Genomic DNA, 13,882 nt, shown 5'->3' with positions numbered 1-13,882 from the left:
TTTCGACAATTAAGCATGTCTGGAACAATATCAAAAGTTCATTTACAAAATTTAGTATTTTTTAATATGAGACGAATTAAATATGAATTTTGTAAATCAAAATATCAAGATAAAAGTAACAAATATTTTGACCTATAAATCAAATTTTGTGCTCCTAACTTTTGGACAAACCTTTTATAATGAGCTATACATATTTGCAAAATCATCAGAAATATACATCAACTTTACAACATGACCAAAATTGCATGCATAAATATTTTGTGGGGATCAAAACATGACATTTTCTTATGAAGATGAAAAAATAAATTTAGTAATTTTGTATCGATAAAAAACTTATTTAACCCTGTAAAATATAACGAATCACTAAAAATTAACAATATTACAATAAATATATAAACATATTAAAAAATTTAAGTTTTTTTACTAAAAATAAATATTTTTTAATAATTATATGCACTAATGGTTAGGTGGTAAATGTATATTAATTTTTATAAACTAATAATATTAAAAAAAATTGAAAGGTAATAATATTGAAATATTAAAATCGTAGTTGGATATATCATATTAATAATTTTAAAAGTTTTTTTTGTTTGAATAATTAAAAAAGTTATTAAAATCATATTTTAATTTTTAAGAAAATACAAAATACTAAAATAATATTATTTATAAGATATTAGAATAATATTAAAATATTTGAATTTGTTGAAAATCATATATAAGTTGAAAGATATGATGCATTATTTGATTTATTGTGGAAGGATATATTTGTCAATATTAAAAAGTAGTGTTTAATATAAAAAACTTAATAAAGAAACAAAATCTGCATTAATTTTTTTTTGTTGGCAAATCTGCATTAATTACTATATTACTTGTTAACCACATCAGCAGTGTACCGGTATACATCCACATAATATGTGTACCGAAGAATTCATCTTTTTTTTGTATGCCAAATTTACCATATTGAAAGTCTAAACTCCAATTGATGGAACTTTCGACCTTTACTGCTAATGATGTAAGAAGAAAAATAAGTCAAGTATAAAAATATAATTTTCTATATTTATAAATGAATTTAATTTAAATATATCGTCGCAATAAAAAATATCGGCCCCACAAAAACAAGTGAAGAAAAAAAGTAGTAATTTTATAAGAGATGTGATTTTTTTATTAGTTTTAGTTTTGAAAAGATATAAATGCCGTTTGTTATAGTTTATTTTAGAAAAAAAATCACTTTTTTTATAAAAATAATTACTTTTAATTGTTTTGTATCTGTTTGTTATAGATTTTTAAAATAATCAGTAGTTAAAAATAATCAGAAAACAGCTAAAAATGATAAGCTACTAAAAGTATCTTATAAAATAATACATTTTTTTTAGAGGAGAGAGAAAAGAAATGTTAAAAGAAGAAAGTTATTTGTAATTAAAAAAATCACTTTTATAAGTTGTATCCAAACAAACTAAAGATTATTTTATTTAAAAAAAGTGATTTTTATTATAATAAATAACAAAATTAAATTCAACTTTTCTAAAAATCTCTAAAAATTAATCTCTAAATTATTTTGCATCAAAATCACTATTTTTTTTAATCTGTAACAAACAGACCCTTAGTAGCTTCTTATTTTTAGCTGTTTTCTGATTATTTTTAATGATCCAACGGTTACAATTGATTAACAACGTGCAAACCCACTTGGGTTGGTGCATTGGTATTGGCTTGGGACCTGGGAGTGTGCTCCTCTTGAGGTCTGAGGTTCGATTCTCTCTGGCGCCAATTTAGGTGGGCTAATTTAGCTTCTTAAAAAAAACTAACTTTTTCCATATATTTAAACCAAAGATAATTATACACATAATGATTATCACGGAAATGTTATGTTAGATCACGTGACATTCTCGTTACTTTGATAGTAGTGATGTGTTGCTAGATATCGCTAACTGTTTATAATATTAAATATATGATTTAATATTATTATCAACGTTGCGAGAACCTAAAGACTCACACTTATAAGAATAGATTGAAGAGAGATTTTTTTTTACTAAAAGATTGAAGAGAGATTAATTAAATGGATGAGATATTTATAATTTGGTACACCGTATGATCTAGTAGAATTAAGTGAGAAATACAATACACCAAGAGGTATGACACACACAAGTGGTTCTATAAATATAACCGTTCTGCTAACTTATTTCAGACACGTAAAATCAGTTTCAGAAAACCTAGCCGCACTAAGATTTTGTTTCTCTCAATCTCTCTACTCTCGATCATTCACAGGTAGCAAGCACCGTAGATGGAAGAATTGTTCGTGTGGACTGAGTAAGCGTTTATCGTTTGTGCAGCGCTCGTGATCAAACTCCTCGACGCTTCAAAGAGATAAGCACATGATAGTGATCTAGCCAAATGGATTTTTCTGCTCTTGAGATTGATTTTTAAAAAAGTTTTAAAAGTCTACCTCTTGATTCCCCAACGAATAAAACAACTTGGCTATGACACAAAATATGAAAGGAGATTATGTGTGCATACCTATGTAATAAAAATTTGATAAAGTATCGTGATCATAACGTATTATAAAATTAATGTAAGCAAAAGCAATAGATAGTATAAATGGAGGAGAAAGAAAGAGGATCGAGAAATAATAGAATTTGTCTTATTCACTAAGTGTACACTTTAAATCATACATATTTTCTTTTGTAAAAAAAAAAATCATACATATTTTCTATTTATAGACGATGTTTCACGGGGAGCTCATGATTACTTGAGCTTAATGCATTGATTTAAAATGTATTCAATTTTAATTTTTCATATTCCAATATAAATTAGTGATATTAATAAGAAGTATTATAGGTCCTAAGTTCGATTTCCAGCTCATTGTAAAAAGAAAAAATAAAAAGTATATTTCAAATAAACTAATAAATACATTTATATATTGGTAAAAATTATTATATATAGAGACAAACTTCTTATATAAAATATAATTAAGACCAGGGAGTTTGACTCCAACAAAGGAGATTTCTTCTTTTTCAATTCATCAAAAACTGAATAAAGTACGTGTGGAAATTATTAGTTATTTGGTGTGTAGTTGAGGGGTAGTTGGAATCATTTATTAAGTTAGCAGTGTGCTATCTATGGAAACATGGGAAAAACACTATAATTAGAATAATTTTTTATTTTTAAAAATTTTATTTTTTTTTAGCAATCATTTATTAAGTTGGAGTATTTATTATTTTTTTTACTTACATATCCTTATTTCTTTTATATCTTTTTCTACACTTTGCAATAAATATTATTTTTGGTAAGGAAGCTAACAAGAAATGGGAAAAAAGAAAAACTATTTACGAAGAAAAAAATTTCTCATTGTGTCGTTTCTGAGGAGATCACGAACGCCTTTTGGGGAGCAAGAAGTCGGCATCTGAGGATGCTCTGAGTTTAGCCAAGAAATCTGCACATTGATTCCCCTCTCTAAGTGTGTGATGAAGAGAAACATGACACAGTGTAAAAAATCAGAATAACAAACAAGTTCATCAATACTCGTATCTTTGGCCAGCAAGAAGCCCTTGTAGATAGCATACATTTCAGTGAGCAAAGTGTCAAATGATCCTGGAATGAAGCCTGAGAAGCCTGCAAGATAGTGGCCAAAGGTGTTTCTAGTAATGCCGCCAAATCCAGATCGAACGGGAGAACCTAGGCAACTTCCATCCACATTAAGAATGACACAAGAATAATTATTATTGTTCCACTTAATATATTTGTCAACTAGTCTGGCGTTAGAAGCAGGGGGTAAGCAGTTTCTGAAGGTTTCGACCATAGCTCGAATGTTAAAGGAGAGTCAATTTAAAGACTAAGTCTCATTGTTCAAACACATTAGATTTCGGTGTCTCCAAGACCACCATACACTAGCCGCGAAAATGAGAGCCTGAGAACCTGTAGCATCCAACTTGAGTCAATCGTACGCATCCAAATTTGAGAAGAAATCCTGATTGTTAAAACTAATGTGGTTCCAAAGGTTACGAGAGAATATTATGATAAAACATAAATAAATTTTCTTCTTAAGGATAAACATGTAAAAACTTAAAAAATAAACTTGTAAAAACAATATTCACTATCAATAAATTTAAGAAAAATTACATTCATCTTTCTTGATGTTTAGCTAAATGCACACAGATCGCCGTAATTTTTTCATAGACAATAATTTCCCCTCAGTTTGATGGCGGTATGTGTAATTTTCCCATGTATTTATTATAACTATAAACTTTTTCAATTTTCGTAATTTAATCAACAAAATCCTATATTTAGGGATAGAGATAGTATTTAAATTTATCGTAAAAAATTAATTATAAACTCGAGAAGAAAAAATATTTGTTTGATTTCTCGTAATTTTTTTTTGTTGAAGAAGCTAAAATGAGATATATTAACAAACAACCTCTTCAGCACAAGGTGTCCAAGGTAGACTACCAAAGTTTACAAAAAGTCATAGAAAGAAAAAACCAATCATACAAGACTCAATCATAACAGAGGATAAGACCACCATCTATGGTAGTTTGAGACTAAAGTAACACTCGTCGTCTTCAACCACATATAAGAAAAGAGTTTGATATTATCCACCATATGATAAAGAGTACTAGTCGAGCCTCTGAACAATCTCTGGTTGCGTTCTGTCCACACAACTCAAACACAAGCAAGCCAAATGAGCTGCAAAAAAGACTGACGTGCTCTAGTTCCACCAGCTGAGGAAGTAAACTGTACAAAATGATCCTGAATAGAAGTAGAACCTGACGGTGAAATGTCAATCCAAGTGCAAACTAGATCCCAAAGAGAACCAAACGTGTCGTAGGAAATAAATAAGTGTTGAGCCGTCTCAACCTCCCTACATCCAGATACGCAAAAGTGAGCTGCAGAAGATAAGATGCCTCGAGTGACCAGATTTGACTTTGTGGGCAACCTGTCACGCAATAGACGCCAAGCAAAGACGGAGACCTTCAAGGGAACCTGAGGGTGCCAAATGAGATGCTCCACCTCATCCATAGTAGTCAATAACTTATATGCACCCCGTACAATGTAGCCTGTATCGGGCTCTAATCGCCACTGCCACCTATCTGAAGATTGTGCCTGCAAGGAAATGTTAGACAATAACAACTGACACTCCCCTAGTAACTCCTCCTCTCACGCCCTCAACTTCCTCCGCCACACCGTAGCTGACCCATTCATCCCCCACCCTAGAGAAAACATGTCAGCCATCGTACACAGTTTGGACTCTGCCAAATCAAACAAGCAGCCAAACCGCTCACACAAAGAAGTCCTATCCAACCAAGGATCAGTCCATAAAAGAGTATCAGAATCGTCCCCCACCCTCCTGACAACATGATCCCCGACCCACCTGCCACCCCACCACCCTCCCTAATACTCGCTATATCTCGCCACCAAACTGACCCATGCCTCCCTCCATCTCGCAATCTCTCTCTATCCACCCCATACCGTGCTGCCAACACTCTAAACCACATCCCCTCTCTGTCCACTAACATCCTCCAACACTATTTGCCTAAAAGTGTCAAATTAAACTCCCTCAACTGCCTAACCCCAATCCTCCGTACTCCTTACTAAACAAATAGTTTTCCAGTTCACCTAAGTTGTTTTCCTAGAATCCTCACATCCCCCCAAAATGTTTTAATTAAAATAGACTCAATAGAGGAGATGATACATGGGGGATCTTTGAAGAAGGATAGAGCATAGACAAGTAGAGAGGTCAAGACAAACTTAAGAAGAACCAGACGACCACCAAAAGAAAGAAAACGACTCTTCCATCCAGATAATCTATTCTTTAAACAAAGCCAACACTGGTTCCCAGAAGACCAGAAGCCTCGAATCTCCCCCAATAGGTAGATCCAGATAAAGGGAAGGTATATTTCCCACCTTACAACACAGAGCAGACGCAGCTTCGCCCAACCAGAAATCAAGGATATTAACCCTAACCAGCATACTTTTGTGAAAATTAACCTTCAGGCCAGACATAGATTCGAACAGCACAAGCACAACCCGCAAAGCCCTAACATTAGTCCAACTCTTATCACCTAGAAGAAGAGTATCATCAGCAAACTGAAGATGCGACACCACAAAAGGATCAGTCACCCCAACTTCATACCCCGTGAAAAAATTACGCGTTACCATTGTCTCCATCAACACATTGAGACCCTCGGCAGCCAACAAAAAAAGGAAAGGAGATAGCGGATCACCTTGTCTAAGACCCCGCTCCAAAGGGAATTCATCAGTTGAACTGCCATTAACAAGGATAGAAGTAGTAGTCGTACCCACACACTCCTTGATCGACTTCCTCCACAAAGTTGGGAACAACATTCTCTCCATAGCCTTGTCCAAATACCCCCAATCCACAGAATCGTAGGATTTCTCGAAATCCACCTTGAAGAGCATAAGTTCTTTCTTAGACTTTCGTGCCTCATCCACTACCTCATTAGCAATAAGAATTCCATTCAAAATATGTCTATCTTTAACAAACGCCGTTTGAGACACCGATATCACGTTACCAATAGCAAGACGCAGCCCATTTGCCAGAACCTTCACCAAAATCTTATAAAGGCTTCCAACAAGCGTTGAGGATTGTCAATCTTAGGACAATGGGTAGGGTACTATAATACATATCTTCGTACCAGCAGTTTGAAAAAATACCCGTACCCATCGTCATACTCACGTGGGTAATAATTTTTGTACTCGTCCTCATACTCTATGGGTACCTAAGTACTCATACCCGTACCTGTTACCCGCATTTTTGCTAAAAATAAATCGACCAATTATAAAATATCATATCGTTTTAAAATAATTAATTTTTTAAAAAGATTTTTTTGACAAGTTTTTTAAAATGATTTTAATGTTGACTCATAAAAATTATAAATAAATTTTTTACTAACCTTAGGTTAAAGATCATTTATTTGTTGACATATTCACATTGTGTTTATATTATGTTATAAATAAATATTTTTATGAAAAATATGTAATAGTTTAATAGCGTTGCATTTTTTAAAATTGATATAAATATGTTATTATATAATAATATATATAATATAAATAAATATATATTATGTGGGTATGGGGGATGGTGGGTACTAAGGTACTCGTACCCGCACCCATATTTGTTCATTTTTGCGGATAATTACTCATACCGTGTCCGTACCCAAAATGCGGGTTTTTACCCTACCCATTATGAATATTTTTTGCGCGTACCACTGAGTATGAGTCAAATTGTCATATTTAATAAACTTTTACATATATATAAAATAAACAAATATTTTATTGAAATCCATTAAATATTTTCCCATGCTCATTATTGAGGATTAACTTTATGTGTGTACATCTACGAAAACAAATTTTTTATATCTTAGTATGATGATAAAGAAGGTAATATCTTAGACCCCCAAATTTGGGAGATATACCCCATATAATAATAACTGAAACGTTACATGACAAATCGGAGATAGTGACGTTATGCTAGAGGATGAACATTTTATTGATGCACATGATCAGGGAGTGAATTATTCTGATAAGAAAATTGTGGAGGAGACAGCACGCTGAACCTGCTTAGGTTGGGCGTAAGCTTGTACAAGTCCTTCGCAAAATTGAGAGTTTGTTTCTTTATGATGAATAACAAAAGTAAAATATTTGTGACAGATTTCATTTCCATAATCAATCACAAGCTGATCTTACCTGATCAGAGAGATGACCGTGCCTGACGTTGCTCTGCTCTGAACCCCGGTGGAATGAGAGGGGGTTGTGTACCTGAAGTTGCTCTGACGCTCAAGTCAGTGATTTCAGTGAAGCAATGTTTTCAGAGAAAAGATAATGTACCTTGTAAAGTGGTGGAAAGTTGTTTATATAGCCCCCGGCGCAGGGTCAAGTGACCCTTGACGACATTAATGGCGATCAAGTGGCTGCCGGAAAACAGATGAAAAACCATGATGAGTAGTTAATGCTCATTATTCCGGTAAACGGCCGTTACAATGCGTCGAGCATCAGGTCCGTTGGTGCACAAATATCTCTCGTGGGTTGATCCTCGATTGAGCTTATGCTCGTTGGCCCACAGAGTTTCCTCTGCTATTGGGCTCAAGACCACAAGCATAATTGATTTATGAATTAATAAACCAATTATGTTTGTGATTAATTATTGAAACGCAATGTTGCCCGAACAAGTTGTGTCAAACTTTTAACTCTTCGGGTATGATGAGTTTGTAGCTATATATACTACATTAATGTTTCTGCAAATATGGAATTTGAGCGCAGACCGTACTGTACTACTAAATTAATCGTCAATGAGCCCAGCTGGGTGGTACTACAGTAATAATAATAATAATATTAAAGTTGGGAGGTACATTAATGTAGTATTATCATAACAATATTATTACAACAATAACTAAAATCATCACTATCATTTAGAATTGTTGGAGACTCTGTTGATGAAATCCTTGACTTGCAAAATCAACTGAGTACTCTCAGACAAATTAGGGAAAATATAAAAAGCATGAACCATAGTTGGATATTCAATCAACTCAGCATTTTTACCACATTTTCTCAACCAATCATAATACCTTTTTTGCCAATCATTTAACGGATCAAACCCGGCCACGAAAACAAGCGTATCTGGATAATCCAAACCCGACAAATCCTCGGCATTCGGCCCACTAACATTAACCGCGCCATGATCCCGATCCGATCCTTCAGGCAAAAACACCTTCCACAACCAATCTGTCCTCGCCATCGACACCAACGGCGACCCTTCAAGACGAATCTCCGCCTCAGTCCGCTCCTCCCCTCCGAAATACGGTTGGATGGAAACCAACCCGATAACCCGGATTCTCTGGAGCCCCACTTTGCAAACCTGAACCGCAACATGATGTGCTATATTTGCTCCGGCACTATCTCCGGCCAAAAAACATTTTGACACGTCAGCATTTTCCGGCAAAACATATTTATTCTCGTCGAGGAATTTCAACACCGATTCTGCGTCTTCATATTGTGATGGATACTGATGCTCCGGCGCAAGACGGTAGTTAACAGAGACAACAACGGCATTAATTTTCCGGCAAAATCTACGGCAAACAGCGTCGTAAGCCACTGAAGCTGGAGATAGAAAGGTAAATCCACCGCCGTGGAAGAAAATGATGACCGGAAGAGAGGCGGTTTTGGTTTCATCTCCGGCAGTGGGAGTGAAAAGACGGAACCAAACGTTATGTTCGGCGTTAACGGTAACATCTTTGGTGGAAACTCCGTTAACTGGAGTGTCATTAGGTGAAGAGTTGAGGTCTAAGAGATTGAAAAAACGGCGGTTAACGGTGCCGTTAGAGCGACGTGCAGCGTCTGAAAAAGTGGCAAGGAAGAAAATAGCAACGCGAGTTTTCCAAGGAAGAGATGGTTTTGGTTTGTTTGGTGAAGAAAACATTGTGGTTTTGAGATTTTTCAATTGAACGAAGAAATGATAAAACTTGTTAACAATGATAGTGAGATAATTTATTCTCATCTTCTCTTTGTATGGGAGAGATTAGTTTTTTTTTTTGGTATCTGTCTGTGTGTTGTAAGCTCATATCATACCCGTCACTAATTTTTTCTATCATGAGCGGGGGAGTATATAGCAGCAATATGGAAGGGGGTATGTATTGGTTGAAGGGAGCTTCTATGGTGAAGCCAAAAAAATCACTTCTTTGGAGAAGTCCGATCAAACAACCAATAGAATTCTAGCTGATGCCACATCAGCATTAGAGTATAATGAAGGTCTATGGTGAGTCCTTTTATAAAAGTTTTGCTTATTGCACATCAGTCCTTTTTTTAATTAAAATTATTGTAATAATTAAACTTATTTTACTTAGATTTAAATCATATAATTAATATCCAACTCTTAATTTGTTTTTTTAAAGTCCAAATTCCTTCATTATCTATGTTCTTCATTCTTCATGTGTTCATCATTCACCACCAAAATCCTCCATTTTTACTTAACAACAACAACCTCAACAACAAATTTCTGGAAATTACTACCTTTGTTCTACATATGAGCTTTCTCCCCAAACGTGAGTTTGATACTCAACCGTGATTTAAACTAATTGCTTTGATGTTGGATGATTGCAAAAGTAAACCCCAGATCTGTAGCCTCAAACGCTAGTTAACTCAAAGGTATTTGATTTCAAGTTTGACAGTCTCAAACACGTTTTCCTTCCTCCAACCATGGAAAGTAAAAAAAAAATCTGTTTAGATTTGTCATCCAAGTGTAACCAAAAAAAGATTTTTCATCCAAAATCGATTTAGAGATTCAAAATCTAACTGAAGTTATAGTTTGGAGCTTCTGCGTTTACTGCAATCGAGAAATCGAGGCTGGTGCCGCGGGTCTGAAACCGGGTCGGAGTGACCCGGCTGAAGGTTGAAGATGATTAATTTAATATGTTAACTGTATTATTATATATATTACATGACCCAAATAAAATCACAACAAGTTAGTATGGCGTAGTGGTCGATGCGTTAATCGTTTACCAAAATGTTGTCAGATCGATTCCTGCTGGCAACATTTTAAGAATTTTATTTTTTTAAACAGCCTTGATAAAATAATAAAGCAACAAAATGATAATATGGCAACTCTATGGCCCAAACGAGATTCGAACAGGGGACCTAGTATTAATAGGTATCAACAACAATTACCAGACCAATTTTGCTGTAAATAATTTCCTTTAAGCTTTTACATTACATACAATATATTTAGTTGTGCTGTCATCATGTTTTTTTTTTTATATTTTTTTTAGAAATTAAATTAGTCCATTCAAATAGGCATTTTAATCATGTCTATATGAATTAAAATTTAAAATTAATTGATTATGAAGTAGTTGTAACATCTTTAATTAAATAAAATTATAGTACTTCTCTTTCTAAAAATAAGACTCATTTAAAAAAATTGCAAAGATTAAAAAAAGTAGATTGTAATATTAAATTTTTTGATAATTAATATTATTTTTATAATTTTATCCTTCAGAGGAGATAATGAATTAATATATTTTTATAGTTTTTATTACATATTATAGAAAAAGACGCGCACTATAATTAGGGGTTTGTTGAGGAAAAAAATAATTAATGGTCTTAAATTTTTTTAAAATATCATATAAAAAAGGACGAAGAAAAATCTTAAGAAAATCATATATTTAGGGACACATGTAGTATGTTAAATGTTTAAAATCATGTTTGTGATGTTATTGGTAATTTATTATATTCAACATAATGTAGTATCTTAAGAAGGTCATGTATTTATGGACACGTGTAATATGAAATTATTAGTAATTTATTATATTGAACGTGGTGATTATACTCTGATTCAACTGAAGCAATATTAACTCTAGTCTTTGATTGAAAGTTATACTCAAATCAACTAAAGCACTATCAACCCTAGTCTTTGACCGAAGCTTATACTCCGGTTGAAGTTAATGAATTAAAAATTATATAAATAAAGGAAAAGTTTAAAAGTAAAGTAAGATTATACTCCAGTTCAACTGAAGCACTATTAACTCTATACTTTGACGAAATATTATACTTCGGTTCAATTGAAGCACTATTAACCCTAGTCTTTGACTGGGGGTTAAACTTCGACCAAAGTTAATGAATTAAAAAAATTATATAAACAAATTAATATTTCAAAATAAAGTAAAATTATACTCCGATTCAACTAAAGCACTCTTAACCCTAAACCTATGATTACTTTTGAACCATAGTATAATACACGGTCAAATACTATGATTAATAGTGATTTAGTTGAACCGAAGTATAATCATTAGTCAAATTATATCTTATTTTTAAATTTTACTTTATTTATATAATTTTTAAAACATTAACTTCAACGGGTTATGGCTAATAGTCAAATACCACGGTTAAGAGTGCTTTAGAATAATTTTATTTAATTAAAGAATGATACATGTACTCCCTAAATAAATATAAATTTTATAAATCACATTGACATTTGATTCAGAATAATTAAGTTGCATAAACATTACACAATTCATTTTAATCAATATAATTACACGTTCAATTAAAATGACAAATATAGGAATTTTTAAAAAAAAAAAAAAAGAAGACAAATATCATATTGGTACATAAAAAATTGTTTTAGTAGATATAATAAGTACACAATATTCGCAAACACCATTGATTTAAAAGTAAAAAAAAAAAAAACTAAATTAATGATGATATTTAAAAAAAAATGTTTTATAGAACCAGAGTATAATAGTCCTCGGTCAAAGATTTTTTTTAAAAATAAACTAAAATGATATATTAAATAAACAGTTCCCTTGGTACAAGGTGTACCGAAAAAGACTATCAACGTTTATAAAGAGTCACAAGAGAAGTCATCGGTCAAAGATTAAGGTTAAAAGTGTTTCGGTTGAGCCGGAGTATAATTGGGTTATTATTCGGACGAAGTTAATAACTTAAAAATTATATAAATAAAGTCAAATTTTACTAAATAAAATATACAATGACTTAAGATTATACTATGGCTCAACTGAAGCACTATTAACCCTTGTCATTGTTTGACAATTACACTCTGATTCAACTTAAGCACTATTAACTCTTGTCTTTGGTTGAAGGTTATATTCCGATTAAGGTTATATTTCGACTGAAGTTAATGAATTCAAAGTTATTTAAATAAAGTAAAATTTAAAAATAAAGCAAGATCATACTGATTCAATTGAAGCACTGTTAACCCTATACTTTGACGGGATTACTACAATACAAATTGATGCACTATTAACCCTAGTATTTGATTGAGGGTTATAATTCGGCTGAAGTTAATGACTTAAGATTATACTCTGACTCAACTGAAGCACTATTAACCCTAGTCATTGATTGAGAATTACACTTCGATTCAACTGAAACACTATTATTCTAGTCTTTGACCGAGTGTTATATTCCGACTGAAGTCAATGACTTAAAAACTAAATAAATAAAGTATAATTTAAAATAAAATATATTTTTACTTAAGATTATACTCTTATTCCACTGAAACATTAACCCTAGGCTTTGACTGAAAATTATACTCCAGTTTAACTGAAACACTATTAACCATAATATTTGGCTAAAGGTTAAACTTCAGTACAGCTGAAACACTATTAACCAAAGTCTTTGACCGAGGATTATACTATGATTCAACTAAAGAATCATTAATCATTGTCTTTGATTTAGGGTGAAATTTGATAAATTAAATTATATTTTGACCTATAGTTATAAAAATTTAATAAACTTATATTTTTGGCCGTTAAACTTTAAAAAAAATTAAGTTATTAATTTCAACCGGAGTATATTGATTTTTATAATCTTAAATTAAATTATATATTTAATTTTTAAACTTAAGTTTATAATTTTAAGTTACTAAAATTTTATTATCTTAAATCAAATTATATATAGTAGAAACTCTCTAAAATAATACTCGGTAAATTAATAAACTCTCTAAAATAATAAATTTGTCCGGTCCCGACTTGGGCCAGTGTAAAAAATTGAACAAATCGATAAAATAATAAGATAATAACTTTTCGAGAGATCCCTTTATAATTTTCGGTCCCAAGAAAATCATAAATTAATAATTCATAGAAACAAAATTTGGATTATTAAATCGAAAATGACAGGTATAAACACCAATTTATAGAGTTTATTAAGTTAACCGAGGGTAATTAAGGAAATATGGTTGTAATGTAATAAATTATCACTGCAGTAAGCTATTGATGGCTATTGGTAACTACGTTTCCCAAGTTTGAAAATAAAGCATAATTATGTTTCCCAAGTATATTGAGTTAATAAAAAGTCACTTCAAAAAAATAAAAAGTCACTTAAACAAGTAAGTGTTGAAATTACCGTAAAAAAAAGAAAAAGTAAT

The 13,882-nt window shown here is 32.1% G+C and overlaps 2 protein-coding genes across 2 annotated transcripts; both read right to left on the bottom strand.

The window, feature by feature from the left end:
- Positions 1 to 4,653: 4,653 nt before the first annotated feature.
- LOC123904878 lies at positions 4,654 to 5,223 on the bottom strand. The gene is made up of 2 exons (XM_045954483.1): positions 5,176 to 5,223; positions 4,654 to 5,094 (listed from the first exon to the last, which is right to left on the bottom strand). Exons 1-2 carry the CDS (start codon positions 5,221 to 5,223, stop codon positions 4,654 to 4,656), a joined length of 489 nt encoding a protein of 162 aa, XP_045810439.1.
- Positions 5,224 to 8,290: 3,067 nt separating this feature from the next.
- LOC123907947 (probable carboxylesterase 18) lies at positions 8,291 to 9,858 on the bottom strand. The gene has a single exon (XM_045958427.1). It carries the CDS (start codon positions 9,503 to 9,505, stop codon positions 8,417 to 8,419), a length of 1,089 nt encoding a protein of 362 aa, XP_045814383.1. The 5' UTR covers positions 9,506 to 9,858; the 3' UTR covers positions 8,291 to 8,416.
- Positions 9,859 to 13,882: the final 4,024 nt, after the last annotated feature.

This window comes from Trifolium pratense, linkage group LG2 (assembly GCF_020283565.1).
Source record: "Trifolium pratense cultivar HEN17-A07 linkage group LG2, ARS_RC_1.1, whole genome shotgun sequence".
In the NCBI taxonomy this organism is placed as follows: domain Eukaryota; kingdom Viridiplantae; phylum Streptophyta; class Magnoliopsida; order Fabales; family Fabaceae; genus Trifolium; species Trifolium pratense.
Note: the sequence above shows the minus strand (reverse complement) of the source record. Positions and strands in the feature narration are given on the sequence as shown.